The sequence below is a fragment of the Pleurodeles waltl genome, chromosome 3_1 (assembly GCF_031143425.1).
Source record: "Pleurodeles waltl isolate 20211129_DDA chromosome 3_1, aPleWal1.hap1.20221129, whole genome shotgun sequence".
Lineage (NCBI taxonomy): Eukaryota > Metazoa > Chordata > Amphibia > Caudata > Salamandridae > Pleurodeles > Pleurodeles waltl.
This window is the reverse complement of record NC_090440.1, coordinates 33,756,491-33,782,287: the sequence shown is the minus strand read 5'-3', so window position 1 is coordinate 33,782,287 and position 25,797 is coordinate 33,756,491. Positions and strand designations below refer to the sequence as shown.

At 44.5% G+C, this 25,797-nt stretch overlaps 1 protein-coding gene across 1 annotated transcript in view; it reads left to right on the top strand.

Annotated features, from left to right (window-relative positions):
• Positions 1-25,587, top strand: part of LOC138283731 (astacin-like metalloendopeptidase) — a 34,386-nt gene extending 8,799 nt beyond the window's left edge. Inside the window, exons 4-13 of the mRNA XM_069221776.1 lie at positions 2,549-2,686; positions 2,799-2,916; positions 6,264-6,439; positions 10,016-10,097; positions 16,232-16,359; positions 18,436-18,551; positions 18,710-18,935; positions 19,523-19,641; positions 19,780-20,005; positions 25,244-25,587. Coding sequence (XP_069077877.1) covers positions 2,549-2,686; positions 2,799-2,916; positions 6,264-6,439; positions 10,016-10,097; positions 16,232-16,359; positions 18,436-18,551; positions 18,710-18,935; positions 19,523-19,641; positions 19,780-20,005; positions 25,244-25,254 — 1,340 coding nt within the window. The 3' untranslated portion in view covers positions 25,255-25,587. The remainder of the gene's footprint in view (positions 1-2,548; positions 2,687-2,798; positions 2,917-6,263; positions 6,440-10,015; positions 10,098-16,231; positions 16,360-18,435; positions 18,552-18,709; positions 18,936-19,522; positions 19,642-19,779; positions 20,006-25,243) is intronic.
• The last annotated feature ends 210 nt before the right edge of the window (positions 25,588-25,797 follow it).

Genomic DNA, 25,797 nt, shown 5'->3' with positions numbered 1-25,797 from the left:
TCCCCATCACCCATAATTGTTCCTGAATCCTTTTGCTCCTCACATGTACAATGACCTGATCCCTGATCATCTCATCAGTGATGGGTCCAAAATTACAGTGCATTGATAAACTGCGTAAACTTGTCAAAAATTCATCAAACGCTTCGCCTTCCTGTTGAGTTCCCATGCATAGGGTTTAGATTAAAAAGTGTTTCATGAAATAAATGAGTGTCAATAGAAACAGTGCAAGACCCTAGCAGGAAACAAAACAAATATCAAGTGTAACATTAAGTGGTGACTAGTGAGAGGTTCCGGAAGAATAGTTGTGGAGTTTAGAGAGCAGTCAGCTGTACTCAGATCACATAGAATCAACTTTAATAACTCTGGTAAAGGAGGTGAACTCTTAGACCACGAGAGGGGCACAGGAAGCAGTAGTTACATTGTCATGTCTATTCAAGAAAGTGACTGACATAGTGTCTGCCTTCCTTTAAAGTGTGGCCTCCCCAAGTGTAGAATGTTTATGCTACAGCATGATTGGCTGTTACTGTAGGCCATCAGCTTTTTTGATGAGCTATTGAACTACTGTCTAGGCAAGAATAACAATTCTTAAACATTGATATATCTTTTGTATAACAAAACACTCCTCTCCCCATCCCACTTGTACGTTACTGTGTTGGAAGTGTTCTTCTATGAACTGGACCCTACTCCTCTCTATTCTTTTAAATCAGTATTTGCACAAATCAGTACCAGTTACATTTGCTCAGAGGGGCCAAGCAGTACATAATATTAGAACTACTTGCACCCCAGCAGCAGCCATCTCTTATCCTTAGCCCGTAATACATATAGGGCACACTGTCTGTATTTGAACCACATTGTACCTTTAAGCAGGTGCACAAGACACAAACACAGACAATGCGCTCTTTTACTTTTATGGTGCTACCCCCAGGGCATCCGCAAAATCATGCTGCACTTGCAATAAAATACAGAGCAACTGCTTCTCTATGCAGGCAGCAACCCATCTTCATTTTAAAGAGAGGTTAGAGATCCCCTTGCAGGTGAGTGCAGTGAGTAAGTATACCATCCAGCAGGGGGATGTCATGGGTGTCCATGGGACCCCTTTACTCTCTCCAGATGGCTGCCCACAAGGGGGACATTGACATTGCCTTTGTGTTGCATTGTCAGTGTTCCTCCTAAGGGCATGTTTGCTTCTTGGCCCCCATCCGTAATATAGGGCAGGCACAGAGGCAAAGGGAGGCCCTCATTTGCATGGGGCTATGCCCCTATGTAATTGAGGGAACACCCTCTAAAGATAGGGTTGGCACTACTAGTGTGCCAGTGGTATCAGTATTACAGATGTCTGCGGCTCCTTCTTTAATACCATAGTACCCAGGGGTGCAGAAAGTGGGCACAAATGCCTTGCACTTCAGGGACAGAAGTCAAACCCCTTCTCAAGAAATAGTCTGCTGACCGAGCGAACCCCAAACCTATTGTCCAATCTCTCTGCTCCCCTTCCCTGCCAAAGTCCTAAAAAAAACATCAACCGGCAACACACTGCACACCTGGAGAACAACCATCTTCTGGATGCCTTCTAAACCAGATTTCGCACCAGCCGCAACACCTAAACTGCCCTAATTGCTGCCACTGATGACATCAGAACCCATACTCGATTGGGAAAAAATGGCAGCCCTGTTCCACCTCTACCTCTTGCCAGCTTTCAACACTGTATCCCACCACAAAAGATCAAAAGACTACATCACATCTGGATCCAAGGAGACACCCTCAAGTGGATCGCCATGTTCCTCACCAGAAAAACCCAGAATCCACCTACCACTGTTCACCTCAGAATCCAAGAACATCATCTGTGGCATTTCTCGAGGCTCGTCTCTCAGCCCCACTCAGTTCCCCTGCATGAACCCCTTAAGCACAATTTCCTACGCAGGCAAAACCCAGCTCATCCTCTCACTGTCAGCAAACCCTACCACCACGATAGCCAACTTCCACAGTTGTATGACAAGGTTTGACCACTGGATGAAAAACAACTGGCTGAAACTCAAAATAGACAAAATGGAAGTACTAATCTTTGACAACAACATCCCCCTGTGGAACAGCTCATGGTGGCCCTCAGAACTATGACCCTCATCCATGCCGACAAACCACTTCTTCCCTTGGTCTGCATGAGTCTGTTGAATAAAATAAGTGCCACCCATACAAAGGCACTACTGACATAGCAAGCATGTGATGGACCCTAATGTAACATAATGGGCCCTAATGTAACCAAAGGAGATGTGCTCCCTACTCTGGTTTTCTGTTGAGAGATAGCAATAATTGCAACATAGTGCACACCTCAGGCCCAGGGCTCTGATGATACTCTACTTGCTGTACTAATGTTAGTTACACTCCTGGAAGGCAATGTGTGTTATTTTTATTGTAGATTTGTTAATGGACAGATGACTTGATCTCCTGAAGGTTGAAGTTTCCTTCATTCACATGCCCTGTATCTCTTTCCTTATGCTAGACATAACAATAGGAGCTTTAATTCCCTCACTCAGTGCATCTGCTCTTATTCCAGACAGCACACAGCTCCTGTATGCCGGAGACATTGCAGGGAATCCTGGCCGCAGTGCCATGATGTGTAAGGACAACAGCTGCTTTTGGCCCAAATCCAGTGATGGGACCGTGAAAGTACCCTACACTCTCAGTGATTACAGTGAGTGTCTTCTGTGGTCAGTGGTGGAGGTTGTACCTGAGAGAAGAACTTACATGGCTTGTTCTACATGCTCTCATTTCTGTCTTCTTATGAACTATCCATTCTTCTACAGGTGAAAGTGATGCTGCTAAGATCACTGATGCTATTTCAGAGTTTACAGCATTGACCTGCATCCGGTTTGTGAGCCGCACAACAGAAACCAGCTACATCCAGATTGCACCTAGAGATGGGTAAAGACCAGGCCTGCTCCTAGGTCACACCCATGTGTACATCATCCTCTTGTGGCCCCTGTCTCACCTGGGGCAGTCAGCTCTCTTTGTCTTGTAGTCTACTGTGGTTGCCATCTGTTCTTTACAATGAAGTTTGAATATTACAGTATTATTAATGTTTGTGGGTCATGGGTCTAGCAGGCACCAGTTTGTGATCCTGGACATTCACTCATTCAATCCTCTTTACAAGAAACTCTTCTTATAAATAAATAAAATAAATATAAATATTTATAAAGCGCGCTACTCACCCGTGCGGGTCTCAAGGCGCTAGGGGGAAGGGGTTACTGCTGCTCGAAGAGCCAGGTCTTGAGTAGTCTCCGGAAAGCGGAGTGGTCCTGGGTGGTCCTGAGGATGGTGGGGAGGGAGTTCCATGTCTTGGCCGCCAGGTAGGAGAAGGACCTCCCACCCGCCGTGGTGCGGCGGATGCGAGGGACGGCGGCGAGAGCGAGGTTGGCGGAGCGAAGAGGACGGGTGGGAGTGTAGAAGCTGAGGCGGCGGTTGAGGAGTTTGGGTCCCTTGTTGTGGAGGGCTTTGTGTGCGTGGGTGAGGAGTCGGAAGGTGATCCTTTTGTTGACAGGAAGCCAGTGCAGGTGTCTCAGGTGGGCGGAGATGTGGCTGTTGCGGGGTATGTTGAGGATGAGGCAGGCGGAGGCATTTTGAATTCGTTGCAGACGTTTCTGGAGTTTGGCGGTGGTTCCTGCGTATAGTGTGTTGCCGTAGTCCAGGCGGCTCGTGACGAGGGCGTGGGTCACGGTCTTTCTGGTGTCGGCGGGAATCCAGCGGAAGATCTTTCGGAGCATGCGGAGGGTGAGGAAGCAGGAGGATGCTACAGCGTTGACTTGTTTGGTCATGGTGAGAAGTGGGTCCAAGATGAAACCGATAACAAAGTGTTTCTTCACACACCACAAATCCCAGGTGACTTCAGTTCCACTGTGACATGGATGATCAATGTCTGCATCTTAATAATGGCCTTGGAAGAATAGACACTGTGTAGAATCAGAAATATAGATGTGGAAAGCAGTGTACATAGAAAAAGCCCTGGTACATAGCATAGGTTTGTATTATCTGTCGGTCCAGAACTAGCTTGTTCAGGAGGCATTGCTAAGGTGATGGACACTGACTTCTCAGCTTACCAAAGTCAAACTATGTGAAGCAGGATTTGTCATCATGCCTCAGCTTGCGTTGGTGGGTGCATAACTAGTTTGTTGCAATATTCATTGGTATTCATATCAAAGAGAGTAGGAAGCCACAGTTAATCTTGAAAAGAGAAATTCATATGGGCAAATGTAGGAGCCCCTAGCGCCAGTCCAACGCCACTTTAGAAGGCCTAAAACGCAGCGCCATATTTACAAAGTGGTGCGGTGCATGTACTGTGCCACTTTGTAACACTTTGCGCTAAATTATGCCTGCGCCAAGCATGATGTATACAAAGGGGGCGTTCTCCCATTAGGGGGTCCAAAACAATGGTGCAAGGATATCTAAGAGATTTCCTTAAACAAACCATTTTTTCGGCACTTTGTACACCTGCTCAGAGGAGGTGTTAAAAGGAGGCTTCCATTAGTTACAAAGGGCCTCTGGGTGCTTTACACAGTTAGCGTCAGGATTTTTGACGCTAACTCTGTAAAGCGCTGAACTAGCATAAAAAATTCTGATGCTATTCCCCTAACTACCGCCATGGTGCGCCATATTTTAAATATGGCACACACATGGTGGTGTTAGGGGGGTGCTAAGGGGTGCAAGAAAAGTGCTGCTGCACACAGTGCAACGCCATTTTTCTTAAATATGCCCCATAGATTGTAGCATACATGTGTCTTTATTGTTGGAAAAAGAGTAAATTCATAGCTTGTAGGTGAGTAGTGCTCAACGCCCATGTGCTAAGAAATATAAACAATACACGTAGGTAGAATTATTTCTGCCCACGTGGTTACAAGCAGTGTTGCTTTTCTAAACACACTATTCCAAGAAGGCAAGGTCAGCAGGACCATGGCAGGTAAGAGCCTCCGCAGGGGGTCAAGCTTGTTCACATCTACGAGGAAGGTGGCAGCACTCAGCACCAGCTGCAGGGACCACACAGGTCCATTGAGGGCGATATCCACAAAGATTACAGGGGACTGCAGGGCAGCTCCAGCTTATGTTCACAAAGCCAGGCAGAGGTGCAGCTGTCCACTGCCAGTCTATGTCAGTGCATCTTTGCAAGTTGAAGAAGTGAGCCAATCAGATGGGGTTGGTGTTTCTCTCCTTTGAGAGACTGGGAAGCCCATCATCCCACACTGCATTATAGTTGTCACTATTTAGATGCAAATGCGGGAGGTGAAGGGCTGCTAAATCTTTCATATGGCTGGTCCAGTCGGAACTTTGTGACTTCTCTCCAGTCTCTGAAACAAAAGGCAGCAGGTTAAAAAGTAGTGGTTGGAGTGCTATGTGTAAGAATGTCAGGTTCAATCTGCCAAAGGGTGGCCCTAAGGAACAAGTAGAAGTGGCCCCACAACCTGACAAAAATGCAAACAGGCAGGGAATCCTTAGAACAAATGCAAAAGGTATCAGGAATTGTACTACTGTTATGGTGGCTCTGACTTTCATCCTTCTTCTGATACTCTCTGGGGTACCTAGTATCCTGTGTTGCTGATGCTTCTCTCTCTGGGCTATTTAGTATCCTGTGCCCTGAGGCCACTTTCTCTGGGGTATCTAGTATCATGTTTTGCTACTCTCTCTGGGGTACCTAGTATCCTGTATCTCATACTCTGTGTTGCTGAGGCTACTCTATCTGGGGTATCTAGTATAATGAGTTACTGATGCTGCTCTCTCTGTGGTATCTAGTATCCTGTGTTGCTGATGCTCCTCTCACTGGGGTACCTAGTATCCTGTGTTGCTGATGCTCTCTGTGGGGTATCTAATATCCTGTGTTGCTGATGCTGCTCTCTCTCTGGGATAACTAGCATCCTGTGTTGCTGATGCTGCTCTTTCTGGGGTGCCTAATATCCTGTGTTGCTGAAACAGCTCTCTCTAGTGTATCTAGTGTCCTGTGTTGCTGATGCTGCTCCCTCTGGGGTACCTAATATCCTGTTTTGCTGATGCTCCTCTCTCTGGGGAATCTAGTATCCTGTGCTGGTGATGCTTCCCTCCCCGGAGTATTTAGTATACTGTATCCTGAGGCTGCTCTCTCTGAGTACCTAGTATCCTGTGTTGCTGTGGCTGCTGTCTCAGGGGTGTCTAGTCTGTGCCCTGAGGCTGCTCTCTCAGTGAGGTCACTGTTCTCAGATTTCAGAAGTTTTCATATTTGTCTCTCTTTCACTCAATGTCTGTCCCAGCTGCTGGTCTAGCATGGGAAGGAGCGGCGGACCCCAGACTGTATCGCTAGGAGTTGGTTGCATGTCGAAAGGAACCATCCAGCATGAGCTCAACCATGTCTTGGGCTTTAACCATGAGCAGAGCCGCAGCGACCGCGATGACTACGTGAGAATCGTGACAGAGTTTGTTGCAGATGGTAAAGTAACCTCCCTGTCCAATCACTTCTACTGATCAGAGAGAACTTTTTTCTGTTGTTGGTTGAATCATGTTATTAACAATAATTTGCTTTTAGAGAGTAAGGTAGGGATCACCAAAAGCCACCAAAGTAAAAGAAGAAGGTGAAGCCAGGGTATTTGCTTTTATCAGGAGCCCTCATGCTCTGTCTGCCTCCCAATCACATGGCACAACTCCCTTTGTTAAGTAATTATGACATCATTGACCTAACACATGTACAGTTCAATGAATGTAACAAGACTGCTTAGTGCACAGAATAGCACAGAAATGAGGTTTAGGTTGCACTCTATTATCTTAGAATCAACCCGAGAATAATTGTCCTTTGTACCGAGGTGGGTCTTGGCCATTTACTGATGTGCATCTCTGAAACCAGGTCCACTCCTGTGTATCTATACAGATGGAAAGGCATGAGAGGCAACAGTGTGAACTCTGTTCTCCTGTTGTCTGAATAGAATATCAGGCACCAACCTGGCCACTAGATTTATATTTACTGACAGACGACAAGAAGAACAAAGTATATCTATATATTATAATGTGCAGGATTGGACTGCTGTCTGATCTTCATCCATCTGTATGAATGGTTCACCCTGAAACCAGTGTGATCTCTGAGCATCACTTTTTACTGCATGGTGTGTTAGCTACTAGTGTGATTTCTGTGCATCTCTATCTATTGCATGGTGTGTCATCTACTAGTCTGACCTCTGTGCATCTCTGTTTACTGCACGGTGTGTCAGCTACTAGGGTGACTTCTGTGCATCTCCGATTTCTTAATGGCCTGATAGATACTAGTGCAACGTTTGTGCATCTCTGTTTACTGCATGGTGTGTCAGATACTAATGTGACTACTGTGATTTCTGTGCATCTCTGTCTACTGCATGGTGTGTCAGCTACTAGTGTGACTCCTGGGCTTCTCTGATTGCTGAATGACCTGTTTGATACTACTGTGACTTCTGTGCATCTGTGTTTGCTTAATGGCCTGTTGGATACCAGTGCAACATTTGGGCATCTCTGTTTACTGCAACGTGTGTCAGATACTAGTGTGACTTCTGTGCATTTCTGTTGGACAACAATGTGACAAATACAGCAGCATCTTTTTAAGAACATCAACACAAAGTAGACATGAATGAGTCTGTTCCTAAGTGCACAGCTTTTCGACTCTTCTTGCTCAGCAGTCTAACTGACAGGCTCAGTGCACTAAAGACTAATTCAATAAAGACAACATCCCATGATTGAGATGTCCTCAGACCTGTTAGTAACTCAGTTAATGCCTCAGTCAGCTAATAAACGTTCCCAGACAAACCCATACTAGGACACCTACTTGCACTGCTAATCAAGCCCATCTTAGACCCAGGCAACCTTACAAACAACTAACCTAAGACTAATTTCCTCTTCATCGGAAAGACCATTGAAAAAGGTGTCTTTCTACAACTACAGAAGCAGAGCACCAATAAGTGTCTCTTACAATGTTTCTAATCCAGAATCAGATCTTGATTCAGCATCAAAACAGCAACCATACAAGTAGTTAAGGATGTCCTCCTGCTCCTCAATGACATTAACAAACCTCAGCCTCTTGATCCTGATCAACCTCAAAATACTTGAATACCAATATTCACACCCCTGGAAACACTCATGGTCTTTGCTGAATTGATCTTGCAATCGTTTATCTCGTACCTCACCAATCTCAAGGAACCATCTGAAAGACACAGCATCTCCTTTATAATCTCATCGGAGGATGACATTCAATGACTCAGATCCTGATTCAAGCTTATTCAGAACTGGATGTTTCTAATCAACCCAGAAGTAAAACCTAACTGTGACATCAACTAAATACTGAAGTCTGATTCAGTCCTGGCTAGCAGACAAGAACCTTGACAGCTCCTCCCCAGCTGACATCCAATGTCTTTGACTGCCCCACTGCCTTATTCAGAGGTTACTCCAGCTCCACACTGGCTCACCTGAAAGGCATACCACTTGCTGCAGCTCTCCTCATCAAAGCCCTCAAGAAATTGTATCACGTCATCCATTACTAAAGGAGTTTGATCCCTCCTACTACAGGCCTGTATTATGTTAACAAAACAAGGAATTCCAACACTTGCTTCACATTTAATTTATAGTTCCTTCAATTAATATTGATTAAAAAAAAACAAGATATGGTCCAATGGCTAATTTTAAGATAATTCTAAGATAGTTTCTTCAGTAAGAGAGTTTTCAGAAATATATGCACTATGACAAATCAATTAGCGGATAATTGAGCTCCGGTATCAATTGGCAGCATAAGAACTCCTAACCACATCTTTCAGTACTCAAGACTTTAAAGGAGTCTCACCAATAATCTCTCACAGTATTCCATTCTACTACGACCAGTACATTGACCTGAGTCTAAGCGACTGGATAGAAAAGTGTTGGTTGTTACAGGTAACAAATTGACACAATGGTGAAGTGAGAAGGTGTAAAGGTGTCTGGAGTTCGGGAAGATAGGGGAGTGGAGTGTCAGTGGTGGTGATGGGCCAGGAATGGAACTTTAGGTAGTAGGGAACACCCAGGGACTGATAGTTGTGTTACAGTTTGTTTAGTATGGTGAAAATCTGTGACTTTACAAATGTGAAAAGATGTGCACATCACCAGCATATTGGTGGTAGGAGAAGCCAAATGACAAAATGATGTCATATGGAGGTAAAACAGATGTCCTAAGACTGAAGCTTGGGTTATGCAGATAGGATGGCTGATCATGGCAGTGAAAGCTAACCACAGCAGAAGACTGAGAACAATCACAGTATGAAGACAACATTCCAGTGCAAATACCCATGATGCATAGTTGGGAAGGTTTCACAAACAACATTGCTGGAGATCATGTAAAACACTGCAGTGAAGAAAATAGAGAATGATAATTGAGGAAAAGTGGTTACGATGATGAGAGGTTAGGAAGTTAGAGACAAGTAAGGGATGATTCCAGAGAGCAAAGTTGAAAAAAGCAGGTGGCAATGTATTATGTTGGGTTAAAAATAAGAGGTAATAGCTGAAACAAGCCAGTCACATAGGGTCTTGTAGAAAAGAAAACAGGATGTTGGTTGGATCACTTCTTGGCAATTTTAGAAACGTTAGGTCAACCACAGATTTCAATCATTCAGCATAGAGCCCAAAGGGAAGGGGGAGTTTCAAGAGTATGAAAAAAACAAATCAAGACACTAAAAGGTAGGGCTAGAGGTTTTTTATGGTTCAAATGGGAACACGTCTGACATAACAACCATTGAGTTTGCAAGAGGATTGATCCTGTAGCAGAAGTTGGGGTAAAAGAGTCAAGCTAGATAGCATGAGCGGTGGGGAGTAGTGTACAGAAGAGTGCAGAAGTGATAAGGAAACCATCTGGTTCTCATAGTAGAAATGTTGCAAGAAAGTTAGGGTTCTGTAACCCTAGCAGACAGACTGGGCTAGCAGTGAGGAGAGATGAGTGTTGGCCCACTTTAAATGTGATACAGTGGTCTTGCATGCAGTATTGTGTTTCTCAGCCCTATCTCTTTTTATCTCTTCCTCACTGCAGGAAAGTTGTCCAACTTTAACAAACTGAACACCAATAACCTGGGCCTGGAATATGACTACTCCTCTGTTATGCACTATGGAAGGTGAGCCTAAGACATCACTGCTGATACCCAGAAGCGAGTCTGAGGTGCTGCATTCAACAGTCAGAGGGAAGATGTTGTTGCTAGCAGTTGAAAGAATGTCTGTTTCCTCCTGTTTTTCAATCTTGTGAGGCCAAAAGCAGTGCATGGCAGGTTAAATTTATATTTGGTCCAGTAAACTAAAAACTGGTGAATCTCAGTGACATTTGTTTTTAAATTAGCGTTTATATTTATGGAATTATTTATTTATTTAATATTTAGTTGAGGCGTTTTATATAGCATGAACATGACCCTTCTGGGTATCAAAGCGCTGCACATGGAAAAGTCTTGTCGTACATACACGGAAAGGGAGAAAGCAATAGCAAATTAAGAAGGATTAGCAGTGAGCAGCACAAATACAGTATGCCAATCAGCAGGCAGAACCAAGGTGAGGAATGTCCACAGTGAAGGATGAATAAGTAAGAAACAAACAGTATGGTATATCAGTCAACAGGCAGCTCCAGGGTCTGGTAATCCACCAGAAGATGGACAAGTTGAGAGAATTCAAGACTCCTGATGTAGAAATTTATGCATCAGAAGCAGTTTTACTTCTTTTTTAAAGGAACTAGTTGAGGGGTTTGTTCTGATTTCAGGAGATAATGAGCTCCGAATTCTTGGGCAAGGCCAGAAAAGGAAAGTTTTTAAAGGTTTTTTTTGTTGAATCTCTGAGGTTTCACCAATGGGGAGTTTGTGTTTCTTAATGAGCGACTACCCCAAGAAAGTTTGAATTCTTTGTCCAGGTAGACAGTGGTGTTATAGTGAAGGGCCTTGTGAATCAGGCAGGCAATCTTCAATCGGATTACTGCTTCAAACGGGAGCCTTTTTAGATATTTTAGGACTAGAGCAATGTGGTGTATTTAGCGGAGCCAGCAAGAGTAGCACTTCCGTAATCTAATCGTGAAATTACTAGGGATTGCACCGCTAGCTTAAAGTCATCAAGGGGCAGGAAGGGTTTGGTTTTCCTTAGTGTTTAAATGTTTTTTTGCACCCCTGGTGGATGCACTGATATGATCTTGCATATTCAGATATTTGGTATGCCTAAAGATAATATGAGGGGAATATTTAAAAGCTGTGAGTTGTTTGAGCCATTCTTCCAACAGGGCAAGGTGACTATGGGGGGCGATCAGAAGGACTTCACTTTGGAGGTTGTTGACAATGAGGTGATTATAGATCAGCCATTGTTAAGATTTCAAGAGGCTGTAGTTGAGCATTTTGATATCAATAGGTCACGTGATTTTCAAATGTAATTGTGTATCAACTGCGGGTATATGGTAGTGTATGTTTGAGATATTGAAAATTTAGTAAGAGGTTCCATGTACATGTTGAGTAACATGGGTGAGAGTGTGGATCCTTGGGGAACTCCAATTGTGACTGGTCTGATGTCTGATAGTGTTTGGTTGACTTTGATTCTCTGAGCTCCATTTTGTAGGAATGAAGCAAACCAGTTTAAAACAGGACCAGATAGCCCCATCGTCTATCAAGGAAGTCAATCAATCTGTCATGTTTAACCGTATCAAACGCAGAAGAGAGATTAAGAAGTATAAGTAGACAGGTTTGGTTCAGATCTAGGAATCTTAGTGCACCGTCAGCGAGTGTCAGAGCGGTTTGAGTGTTATGTCCAGATCTGAAGTCAGATTGACAATGGTCTAGGTCTAGGAGGTGAAATTGTTCAATGTGGGTTGACTGTTCCACAGTTGTTTTTTTTATAGGGGTGGCCTGTCCTATCTTTAGGCAATTGGGAATTGTGCCCTGGGAGAGCGATGCACTGACAATCTTCGTCCATAGGGGGAGTAAGGAAGAACTAAGGTCTTTGATGTGCTTTGTGGGCAGAGGATCATTAAAGTAATTGGAGGGTTTTATTGATGTAATCATTGTGAGTATGTCTGCTTCATCAGAGATAGTCATCAATGATGTAATTTAAAGTCATCAATTTATAATTTGAGATGTCATTAGTCACATCATCAATTATGTAATTTAACATATCATGATTGGTGTCACATGTGAGGCCATAAAAAGTGCATGAAGGTGGTAGTTTTCAAAAGGAGAGCCTGAGACATTGTTGCTCTCAGTTGAAATAAGGGTCTGGTGGCTGTTTCCTCATACGTTCCAACCTCATAAATTTAATACATGTCACAGGGGAGTCTGAGACGTTGTTGCTACCAGTTGAAAGAAGGGTCTGGTGGCTGTTTTCTCATGCTTTTTAACCTTATACATTTAGTGCATGTTCTCTGTCTCTCAATTTGGAACCCTAGATGGAGGTGTGACCACAGTGTGAGCTGTACCAAGGGGTCCTACATGCTCACTTACAAGGAACAAAAACAAATTTAAAAACATAGCGATCTGATTGGTAAAGAGACTTTGGCCCTCATTATGACCTTGGCGGGCGGCAGATCTAACCGCCGGGCGGACGCCAATGCAGCCACACCCCTGCCCCGGTCATCATGAGATCCCCACTGGGCCGGCGGGCGGAAACCTGGTTTCCGCCCGCTGGACCAGCGGGGATCTTGGCCGCAACATAGGAGCCGGCTCCAAATGGAGCCGGCGGTGTTGCGGCCGTGCGACGGGTGCAGTTGCACCCATCGCGCTTTTCACTGTCTGCATAGCAGACAGTGAAAAGCTGCATGGGGCCCTGTCAGGGGGCCCCTGCGACTCCCTGTACCGCCAGCCTTTCCCTGGTGGTTCAAACCACCAGGAAAAGGCTGGCGGTCGGGGACTCGTAATCCCCTGGGCAGCGCTGCAAGCAGCGCTGCCCTGGCAGATTATCACCGCCGGGGCAAATTTGGCGGGAAACCGCCAGCCCCGTACTCCCCTCTGAAGCACCGCCAGCCTGTTGGCGATGCTTCAGCCAAAACAGCCCTGGCGGTCTTGGACCACCAGGGTTGTAATGAGGGCCTTTATTTTCCTGTCGCTTATTTGGTCCCACAGGACCGGTACAAGTACCACATAACAGAGCAATCTAGTGGACAGGAACATGAAGAAAATACTGCAGCCGCTATTACAGGACACAGGTCCTGAACTGGTTTGAAAAATAAAAGGGTGCATGATATGGACACCCTGACCCCTTGCCTCTTCTGTGGGGACTCAGAGAAACCCCCACAGCCTTTCTCAAATGGGAAAACAATATTGAACAGTATTCTCGCAGGACCAGCGTGGCCCTGAGAAGTAATCAATGATGTCATAGAGATGTCAATAGTCATATCATCAATTTTGTCATTTAACATGTCATGATTGATGTCACATGTGAGGCCATAAGCAGTGCATGGTGGGTGAATGTTCTAACAGCTCAATAAACTAAAAGCTGGTGAATTTTAGTGACATTTCTTTTTAACTGTGTGATTATCATTTTACACCACCTAATTATAATGTCCTTTAACCTTCGTGTTTTTTCAGTGAATTTTTAGGGGTTTTTCAATGTCAGATAAAATCTTGTGACCTAATTCCATATATATATATATGTAGATATATATATCTATATATATCTATATATATATATAAATATATATATATGCATGTATTGAAAAAAAAACAAAGGTTACAGCGACGTTATAGTTAGGCCCACATTTTAAACGTGCAAAACCATAGAAATTCACCTCAAGTAACTCAAGTAACTATAACTCCGGCACTAAGGTAACTATAACTCACCCCCCTGTCATGCACAGTTTTTTCATAAAAATGTTTACTGAAAATATTACATTGATATTATCAGTGATGTATCAAAGATGTTATGAGTGCTGTAATTTGTGGGGTTAATAGCAGTGCATGGTGAGGACACAAGTTATAAAATAATTTAGAGCATGAGTTATAGTTACTTGAGATAACAGTAACTATAACAGGTGATTATCAGTTGTTTTGGGAGACTCAACCCTGACCCCTTGTTTTTTTGTAACTTTTTTAGTGGGACTCAACTGATGCTGAGTCCCAAGATGGCTGATAACACTTCCTGGTTTGAAGTGTTGGCAGCCGATGAGAGCTGTGCATTTCCCTGCATGAGCTTGTCTGTTTTTGTGAAGTCGTCGTAGCCAGAGATATACAAATGTATTCCCTCTTTAATATCTTTGAAAAAATGAATGGACGGATTTACAGCAAATAAGCGAAAGCGTAATCTGTGTGCAAAAAGCTAACTTTCTGTCAAATTTGTTTTAATTCCGTCCAGTGGTTCGGGCTGTAGACGTGCCTGAAGGTCCTAAGGGAATTAACATAGGAAACACAACTTTTTTTACCTCCCTGTTTTTTCTCGGCCCCCGCTTGACAGATTAACCCTAAATTTTCCATGTCCAACAAGAATCACGGGGACCCTATTTTTGAAAAATCTTGTGAAGATTCGTCAAACTGTGCCAAAGATATAGGCAAGTCAAAAATCGTGTTTTGTATGGAAACATGGTCCTAACTATAACTACCTAGCGGCAACTAACACTAGGGGGCATATTTATACTCTGTTTGCGCCGGATTTGCATCGTTTTTTTTACGCAAATCCGACGCAAAACTAACTCCATATTTATACTTTGGCGTTAGAGCCATCTAGCGCCAAAGATCTTGGAGTTTGCGTCATTTTTTAGCGTGGACACCTTCCTTGCGTTAATGACATGCAAGGTAGGCGTTCCCGTCTAAAAAATGACTCTGAGGCATGTGCGCCGTATTTACACTCCCGGGCAAAAATGACGCCCGGGAGTGGGCAGGTAAAAAAAAATGACGTCCAGCCGCTTTAGCGTCATTTTTTAACGCCTGGTCAGGGCAGGCGTTAAGGGACCTGTGGGCTCGGAAGGAGCCCAGAGGTGCCCTCCCATGCCCCCAGGGACACCCCCTGCCACCCTGGCCCACCCCAGGAGGCCACCCAAGGATGGAGGGACCCATCCCAGGGAACATAAGGTAAGTTCAGGTAAGTATTTTATTTTATTTTGTTATGTGGCATAGGGGAGCCTGATTTGTGCCCCCCTACATGCCACTATGTCCAATGACCATGCCCAGGGGACAGAAGTCCCCTGGGCATGGCCATTGGGCAAGGGGGCATGACTCATGTCTTTGCTAAGACAGGAGTCATTTAAATGGGTGTTGGGAGTAAAAAAAAATAGCGCAAATCGGGTTGAGGCGAAAATTTTGCCTCAGCCTGACTTGCCCCATTTTTTGACGCCCAAGCTCCATTTTCCCCTATGCCGGCGCTGCCTGGTGTAAGTCATTTTTTTGGACGCACACCAGGCAGCTCCGCCGGCTAACGTCATTCCATAAATAAGGCGCCCGCATGGCGCTTTCGAATGGCGTTAGCCGGCGTTAAATTTTTTGATGCACAACTGCGTTGGCGCAGTTGTGTGCCAAAAAGTATAAATACGGCCCTAGGTTTTATATGTATCTTATGACATCTGTGACAACATCATTTCTCAGCTCCCACCAAGTCAAAGCAAACAGCTAAGTCCCTGGGTTGGGCATCCCGGGGGCATAGCAGGAGCCGACCCTGAGGGGTGGTGGTGGTCCCCAGGGCCGGCCGTCCGTAAATCACACCCTTCATTATTTAAACTCAGCCCCACGAAGGTGGCGGCCCCTGGAGCATTTCATTTGTCATTCATGTCATTACTCGGCTGAAGCTCAGTCCAAGATGGCTGCCAACACTTCCTTGTGTTGGCAACCAATCAGATCTCAGCACGAGATCAGCCGGATTTGTGGATCCTTTGCGTCCCTATATATACAAATTTGTTTTTCTTTAATATTTCAAAAACTACTTTGTGAAAAAGGCAATGCTCAGATAAAAAAACACCCCACCAGTCAAGATGATGATAGATGGATTAGCTATAAATTAGAAGTATATTAGCCACACTCAAAATTTGGGGTGATATAACCACCTTTGAAAACTTGGTACATTTGGAGCCAAAAGGTTTGCACCATTTTATAGAAATTTGGTCTACTCTAACACAAGAAGGGCAACGGAGCGAGGGGACGAATGAGAGGCTGGATGCGGTCAAGCTGGTGACTCGAATATTACAATATGTCTGATTTTTCTGAAAAATCACAACCAACCAGACCCAAGCCTATAGCGGAACACCAACCTGAATACTGAAACTAAGAACTTTGATGATGAGAGTTTAGTGAATGTGCCTTTATTCCCCTAGGTATGCATATAGTAACACCTCCGGACAGGCGACAATCATCCCCATAAAAAATCTGAATGCAGACATTGGGCAGTCAGTTGGTCTGAGCAATCTGGATCTTGCTAAAATCAACCGGCTGTACAACTGTGGTAAGTAGCAGTGTTTTAAAACAATTTTTGATACTTGGTATTAGCTTGACAATCCTTTCGTCCTATGGCATCCCAGGGTCATTCCTTCTGCTTTGAGTGGTATCCACCAGTCCCATAGAGGAATAGATTCCTGCATTCCTATTTACTATGCATCCCTCCCATCACAGCTCAGAATAATTACCTTTGTGTGATTTCAGCATCCTCTCCTCTTTATGATCAGACTTAATCAAAAAATGATCTATGACCTCCCTTGCCATCTTTTAATCTCAGCATCATCTCCTCTATGGGATCTAAACATCTTTGTTCACGGAATCCCAGCATCCTCACCTTTTTTGTAATACTCATCCTCATGTTATGTCATTAACTACACCTTTAATTCTTTCCTGTGTTATTGGGACCCCTGATACCTCCCCACCTGTCTCATTCCTGTATCCTCTCCACCTAAGTGATGCCAATATCCCCTCAGCAACCTCTCTCCCGTGTGATCCCAGGTTCCTTTAATTCATGTAATCCCAATATTATCTTCTCCTGTCTGTCCACATTATTTTTTCCACCTTCTCTACTTTATCCCAGCATCTTGCACTTGCATCTTGCAACTCCTTCACAAGATCCCAGCATTACCCGATTCACATAATCATAGCATCCGTTCTTGGGATCCCAGCATTCTCTCATTCATGTGAGCTCATCATCCTCCTCTCTCATGGAGCATCGGCATCCCTTCCTCTCATTTGATATTACCATCCTCTCCAGTACCAGCGTTCCATTCTTGACGTGATCGCAATTGCCTCTGCTCTATGTGCTCTATGTGATCCCACCATCCACTCCTGTCAGCTGGTCCCAGGATCTCCTTCCCCTTGTTATCTCATTATCCCTTTCTCTCCAATTCTCCATGTGTGCCATGTGAGCCCAGCATCATTTACACCATGTGATCCCATGATCCGAGTTTAGCATCCCACCCTTCACATGACCCCAGCATTCTCTCAGAATCATGAACTAATCTTTCTCTCTTCTTGTGTCATTCTCACAGCCCCTCTTCCCAGCAGTTCTAATATACTCTCATCTAGTGATTCCTGCATTTTCTCCTCTCTGTTTTCCAGGTTACTTCAGAATTCTTTTCTCCACGTATCCTCTTCTATTTGTGCACAATATAAAATGAGCATTATGTCCTCCATTAGATTCCACCATCCCGTCTTTGAAGTGATCCTAGCATATTGTTCTTTAAGTGACCTCGGTATATTCTCTTCCATGTGCTCTCAGCATTGTCTCCTCCATGTGATTCCACCATTCAGTTTATTCAAACATCCTGTTCTTTAAGTGATCTCAGTATACCCCCTGTTGACCTTAAAATCCTGCCAGCCTCTCCTACATGTGATTTGAGAATCCTGTTCTCCATTGATCTCTTATTTACTCCTCCATCTGATTCTGGCATCTTCGTTTGCATTTGATCCCAGCACCCTCTCCCCCATGTCATTCCAGCTTCCTGGTGTTCATGTGATCTTACCATTCCCTTTGACATGTGATATAAGTGTCCTGTATATTCTTTCTGGTCTCTGTATTATCACAGCATGAAACCCTGCAAGTGATCTCAGGATCGTCCTCACCATGTGAGCCCCACATCCTCATCTGCATATTAACCCAGCATACATGCATCAGATTGTTTCCAAGGTTTCTCTCTTCTCATGTGATCTGAACATTTTCACCTTCCATTTTTTGCAGTATTCTCTTTTATCATCAAATTTGACTGCTTTGCCCTTCTTGTAATCTCAGCTTCTTCTCCTACTGTTTAATTGCAGCACCATCCACTCTGAGTGAGCTCAACGACCTCTCCTGTAACCACCTCAAGTGCTGCATCCCGACCATAGGACCTTTATCAGAGTTTCTTATGTATTTCTACAGAGTGTAGATTCTCCTGCTGCCCTGTAGTGGATGGTAGTGTTTTATGGGCTCTATCTGAAGTATCTACATCGGAAATTGTAAATGTACAAAGTTATGTGTGTTTTCCTGCTTCTTCCAGTAGTAAAGAAGCCTGAACAGACCTGCTCATTGAAGGTGCCTTTTCTTCATTTGCCCTTTCAGATATGTGCAGCACTATCTCCAGGGCGGGCTACGGATTTCTGAACTCTACCAATTACCCTTCACAGTACCCAAGCAATACTGACTGTTCATATCTGATTTTAGCAAATGCCGTACAGGTAAGTCTGCAGAAAGATCTTTGTTGGTTCAGAGTGCTTTGTCCATTAAGTTATCAGACACTGGAGGTTGCACCTTTGGTTTGAAAGACTCTTTTGATGTGGAAGGCTCAAGGAGAGTGCCCTGGTGTCAAGCCACTTTTCTCTGCCTTGTCTTCCAGATTCTGCTAACATTTACCGCCTTCGATATTGAGTCCTCTCCAAACTGTGAGGCTGATTATGTCATGATTTATGATGGGATGACCAAAGACTCCCCTGTCTTACTGAACAGAACCTGTGGGAGAGGAAGTGTGCCCCCAGTGGTGTCGTCAAAGAATATAATGCTGCTGCGGTTTGTTACCAATGGAGCCATCTCTGCCAGCGGCTTTAATGCCTACTACCAGAACAGTAGGAGCCCTTCTGTGTTTTTATCTCTCTGTAGTCATTAGCTGATTGGCCGCTTGGATGGCACACCAGCATATGCCATCTTCATAGAGTAATTATTGAATCACTTTAAACACATTGTCATAGCACTCCAAAAAATGTTTCTATTGGATGAACAGATTGATACCAAATATGATACCAAAATATCTCTCAGAATATTTTATATTGTGTCTTAATGGAGTTACAAAAATATTGCCACTTTGGAGTTCATAATCGAAAATCTCTACTCAATCACATGATATTTTGGTAAACAATATTCAAGACACAATATAAATGTCAGACAGTACTTTTGTCTGACATACAACCCCTATTGAGAGCAGCCAAGGTCTGCCACTGCTGACTCCAAACATCATTGCGCAGTCTTTAATCCTGTTCAAAAATAGGAACAATGAATGATTCAACAATGAATGATTGCACTCCTAACACACACTAGTGATTCATCGCTGCATGTTGCTAAATTATTTGGAGTGTACCGTGCTCATGGAAGGTAGCTGGTGATTGCACGAAGACGTTTCTGGATGTTTAACGGTGTGTCTCTCTTTACCTCCTAGTTGTTTGTGGCCATGCTTACAGCACTTCACCAGGGACAGTCACATCAGAAAACTATCCTCAGAATTACCCAGCCAGCTTGGACTGTGAGTACTACATATCAGCCCCATTAGGGAACAAGGTGAGTCGCACAAAACACTCTCTACTATTGCAACGTAGAAGCCTATGATACCACGTCAAGTGGTAGAAGATTGTGATGACCCAACATTACTCCTGACTAAAACTCCGCTTTTCTTTTCTTTTTTGTCTCATATTGTAGATTTCATTGACGTTCACTGATTTTGACTTGGAGCCCAACTTGTCCTTCTGCCGCTTAGACTACCTAGTCATCTTCAATGGCCCCACAAACAGTGCCCCACTGATTGGCCGATATTGTGGATCTGGTCCTATCCCACCAGTGGTGTCCAGTGGGAACTCATTGCTGCTCCAGTTCCACAGTGACCGTTCGGATCAGAGGAAAGGCTTCCGGGCTACCTACACCTTTGGTAAGCTGAGGCTTGCAAGACATTTTGATGTACTAAGTTGTGCTCAGTTCCAGTATGTTGTACTGTATTTTATTTTACTGTATTATATGCTTCATTTAGCAATGTTTTAGGAAGATTTAGAACTGCAAAAAAACAGACCAAGCTAACCAACAATTACCACAGAAGGTACTCATGTACCAGTAATGAGTTTGATTTGCTACTTGTGTGACTTTACCAAACTTTGGTAATCCACAAAATTAAAGGACAACATTATTGTTGTTTGAATAAAAATGATACAAGAATCACTGGTTCAAACTCCCACAGATAAACCAGCCTTTACAATAGGAGGTATGGCCACTGGAATCTCACCTTGCACCCATCATACCATATTCAAGTGGGGTTTAAAATCAGATCCAGAGATCACCAGAACTCACAAGAAATATTTTAGCACAAAGGACAATGAATCTTTGCGAACGATGGACCACAACTTCTGACCAACCCTGGTCCTCCTTCTAGTCATCACAAAAAATACCCCTTTAACTAGAGCTCTGATGACAAAAGTGCAGGCCAGGGTCTTCAAGGAGCATGTTCCAAGACATTGGGACATGCTCACCCATTCACAAGAACCATGAACCATGAACGAGGCTCCATCATATTCTTCCTGGCCTCTTTTGCACACATCTGGCTACTGTCTGTTTCTTCTCAGTGGAGGCTTGAAGCACTATCAAGTGACTGTGCAGCAGTGTGTGTGCTATGCATAAACTCCAAGGAAGTGAATGTGGCACTTGTTTGCATTCCTCCTCTCACTAACCACAACTCATTTTCACTTTAAAGTTCCAAAACATCCATTATCAAGATACTCATCACGTGTGGGCTACAAGTGAAAGACCACTTTATAATCACAAAGTTAGCCATCTTGCAGATGGAATATTTAACCACAACTGAGATGCTCTTATCTGAACTTCGAGCTGTAAATCCCCATGGAGACTATTCAAGGGTTTGAATATATTGGGGCAAGAAAAACAGGGAAAACAACCTCTATCCACCAGGGAATGTCGTCTAGACACAACATTGTAGCAACTAACTATTTATTCCCAAACCAGGAAACTGAAATATCAACATGAATGTTACTATTTTGATGCAATGTAAATATTAAGAGGCTATAAAGCAATATTTCAGGTGCACCTATAGCAGTGGATGGTGATTCAACACACTTTACACCTCTTCCAAATCACTTTGTCTTGCATTTAGTTACTAGGGAGCTCACACTGCCCTAACATGTCTCATTAGGGTTTCAGCAAAGATGATGATGACAATATTTTGCAGCAAAGCCTTACTCTTCAGTCTTCTTACATACTCCACCAAATGTCCTTCATTCTTCTCACAGCATGCCCGCAAGCCACCTCTCTCACTTGTCTCTCTCTTTCTAGCAATACCCTGAAGTAGCATAACTTGTACTTTGGACTTGATACTTGAGGCAAACAGTTGGCTGGGTCTGTAATAGCAAGACATGCCCTGCGGATAAGAGTAGGAGTGTAAGAAAATACCTCATTTTGACATGGTTAGCCCCCTCTTTTTCCCTGGTATGTGATGTGGCCTAGAGGTTGTTAGTTCCTTGGCCCCTGCTAACGAGGTTCCCTGGGCCAGAGCTCTTTCCCTAAACTGTTGTGATGCATTGGCACAATAGGCATCACCTTTAGCTGTCACTATAAGTCCCTAGTAAATGGTACCTAGGTACCCAGGGTAAGGGGTACCAAGTGTAGGCCCCTGAGGGCAGCAGCACTGATTGTGGCTCCCTCTATGGCAATGCATCCAGATGCACCCAGTCCTACCATTGCAGGCTGAGTGCACTTATGCAAACCTAAAACACAAACTCGACATGGTACACTGCCTCTGTGTCCTGTCCACTATACACTGCATGCACTATGGGTAAGGCACCCCTCTGTCAGAAGTTCCAGCCAAAGGCATGGTGCACCATACTATATGTGAGGGCATGGCTGCATGAGCAATATGCCCCCACTGTGTCCTTGCCAAACCTGAGACATAGTGAACAGAGCAGCCATTTTACCACATGTGCTGGACACTGGTCAATACGAGTTTCAGAGCTACATGATGGTCACTCTGAACCCCCGGTTGTTTGGTATCAAACAACTCAGAATGAGAAATCTAAACTGGTAAAAGTGTTGGATTTATTATAAAATGTACCCAGGGGGCCCCTGCAAAAGCTAACTGCCCTGACATGGTTGTTGACTGGTGCTGGCCAGCCTGCCACCGCCAGATACAAATGTGCACCCCTGAGGTGAGGAACCCTGCTCTCTGGGATGCAGAACAAAGCCCTTCCTGGGTGAAGGTGTCAAAAGTCATACAAAGGCGGGAAAGTCATACAAAGGATAGGAGGAGTGTCCCTACCTGGCATGCACCACCCCTGAGGGGGTGCATGTGAGGTGGAATCTCCATTCCATTTTCCTCCATCTTGGATGGAAATAAAATAGCCATTCAGGTGTATGGAAGTGACCTCTGCCCACTAGGAATGGTCACTTAGTGGGTGTAGCCACCCTATGGTCCTCATGGAAGGACCTCAAGACGTGGCTCTTCAACTAAGCAGCATGTTGGTAAACAGCGCCTTGAGACCCTACATTTGATTAGCCACGCTTTAGAAATCACTGATTGTTGATTGATAAGATAGATGGCCCACTGGCCACAACAAGGTTACACCTAAAATGCCTACTAAATACAATATTTATAGTGCATCCCTAGACCAAGAACTCATATTTAACAGGCAGAAGAAGACCATCACCAAGAAGATCCAAGGCACGAGAACCATGGACCTGCTGCACCAAGAAAATGCTCCAAACCCCGCCTGCTGCACCCAGGACCTGACAATCACTGCTGAGGAGCCACTGGACCACTAGAAAACCTTTTAAAAACCACAGAGGACCTCCAGACTTCACACATTGCCAGAGAACTCCCTCCAGAGCAGAGGTACCACTCTAAATCCAGTGAGACCCACTTCTGGATGCTAACTCCAGAACAGGATGCAGCAGCTAGATCAAACTTCACCCCAATGACTGCTAGAACAAACCCTGCCAGTGTGCCACGTTTGGTGGCACTGCACCCTCTAGCAGCTGAATCACACCAATAGCCTGAGTATTGGTCATGTAGCTTCGGACATCCTGAAAAACAGGACACTTAGGACTGTAAAAGGACCAGAAGGAACCCCCAGTTGAGGGACTTCAGAAACAACCTGGACCTCCCACCAGAGTGCTCCCGTTGTCCTGAAATCAACCCTTGAACCGACTTACCTCCTGCTTCTGAGGACATTCTTGTGTAGAGCTCTTGAATCACCGATTCACTCTGCACCCAGCCTCCCTGTGCCCTGCACTGAAGAACCAGATGTGCCCTAAGGGCCCCCCACCCCTTGTGTCCTTGAACCTCTAATGGGACCCCTAGGATTCACATTTAAACTTACCTGTGCAGTGCTTTTCCAAGTGTCCCCCACAGTGGCCCTGCGTCAGCTATAGAGTTCTTTTCCAACTGCTCCCACTGGAACCAGGACCCACCTCAACTTCTCCAGCTGACACAATGTACCCACTGATAACCTCGACCAACCTGCAAAAGAAGAACTTGATAAACCTACTGTATGATGATGAATTCTGAATTTAGGAGGGGCCGTAGGCAGCAAAAGGAAGGTGCCATTTCAGGCCTCTTGTGCACTGGCCTGCCCCATGTGCAGTGCACACAGGACTGGCCAGTGTACAGGAGGCCTGAAATGGCAGCTTTCACTGCCTACGGCCCTCTCCTGGATGTGCCTGATCTCAGAAGCGCTAAGCATGGTGGGACCTCACTAACCAGGCCCACCCCTGCTTAGTGCTTTTGAGATTGGGCACATTCAGGAGAGGAGGCCACTCCACAGCTCACGGAACTCCGCCTCTGAGTTTTAAATTAACTGCATGGAATTCTGTGGAGTGGAACTCCATAAACTCGGCCTAGGCTTAACTCAGTATTGCTTTACCTCTTCCTTCACTTGTCCACTGACTAATGCCTTGGGCTGATCAATTTTAGCCCTTCTCTTTGGCTCTCATTAGCTGGGAAAACTGAGCATTCCTGCTCTTGTGCATTAGCCACTTCCTTCTCCACAGAATGACTTCACCTGTCATGAGTCTAAGCCTCCTACACCAGAAAGTGATGACTAAAGATCACAGGCCATGGCCGGGATGGGTATAACACTGACTGTAGAAGCAATAAGGGTATGTCCCTGAACTTAGAGGCAGAAGAGATAAATCACTGAGTATAGAGTTAAGAGGGTTATAGCATGAAAACTAAAAGAGGTGCATAACACAGAGTCCAGGAGTAACACGTTTGTAGACCGGAGACTAGAATTCAGACAGCTACAGCACTGAGTCGAGAATTAAAAAAAAGTTTATACCAAGAGGTCTAGAATTGAGGATGCAGCACAAAGCCTGAACTTGAGGATTACAGTAAAACAACTAGAAATAGGAGATCTGTATCCCTGAATCGAAAAATCAAGAGTTATAGCTCCAAGTCTAAAAATGAGATGGATGTCACAGTGAGTCTAGAGTCTAAGATCTCATCACATCAGACACACTGAATTGCTTTTTTATCCCTGCACCTCACATATTCAGCTATCTGACCTAAAAGAGGCTGTAAGGGTCACCTGAGTAGTGTGACCTACACATATATTTACCCATTCCAGGATGGTCGTTGCCAAACCTGGTATTTAAGTGCTTCTTGCATCTTCAGTCTGGGCCCGAGAATCCAAGGAATCAGCCTGTTACAAACTCCCTCTCTTGTTAACATCTTCTGACCCAACTGCAAACAGCCTAGAGGAGCAGAACCTTGGGAGGGTATTTTACTTAAAATGAGGGTAAGCGGATGCACATTTCGAGGAAAGAACAGGAAACACCTTGGTTGCAAAGGAGTACGTTCCCCATCAGTGAGGATGTGGCAAGCAGAAGAACCTGTGCGGGTCTGTAGACACTTGCTTCACTTACGGGGTGAAGATGAGTCCTTCTGCAGGCTTGGTTGGGGTCACGACAACCTGCAGTCATCGTAAGACTAAGGAATTAAATGTTGCCTAAATCTAAACTGATTGAGAGGAAACAATGTTTTACATGCAATAGACCTAAACCAGTCATTTGTGTACGTGGCTATCTCTGACAACAGCTTAGCACCATCTCCAGTAAGGTATACCCTGACCCTCTCCACAACTGACATGTCTATCTCAATCTTTTATTGCAGTGAAAGTCTAAGAAGAGATGCTGCACACATTGCCTCCGAGATGACAGGACCTGCCGAAGTCCCCCTCTCAAGACAAGAAGTGTTTGTTTTTGAAGAACAAATATCTTTTCCTAGCAGATGCATTACACATGGCACACACTCAGCATGGTTTAATTGCCTTCAGTAGAGCCTCCGCAATGGGAAGTAATGCCTCTAGTGTGTTTATAATGTCTGCTTTTCCTCTTCTGTAGAGCTCTGATTGCCTCGCATGTGATGTGGGCCTCTGGCCTGGAATGTGGCTTCTGTTATCACTGTATTATGTGAGTGTCAGAAATACCCAAATAAAGTTGCATTTACATCTGAAATACGACTGGCTGAATTATATGTTTACAGAATACACAATAAAAACTGCATATCATGTTCTGTGCAAGGCAGGTTAGCGGAGAGGAGGGTTCAAGACTCCTGTCAGCTTTCTAGGATGCCAGCTTCAAGGCTTCCAGATTATTCAGACAAGAATCTACATTTGAATGTCTTATGCTATGACTGTTTGTGTTGTGTTATAGATGCTCTAGAGT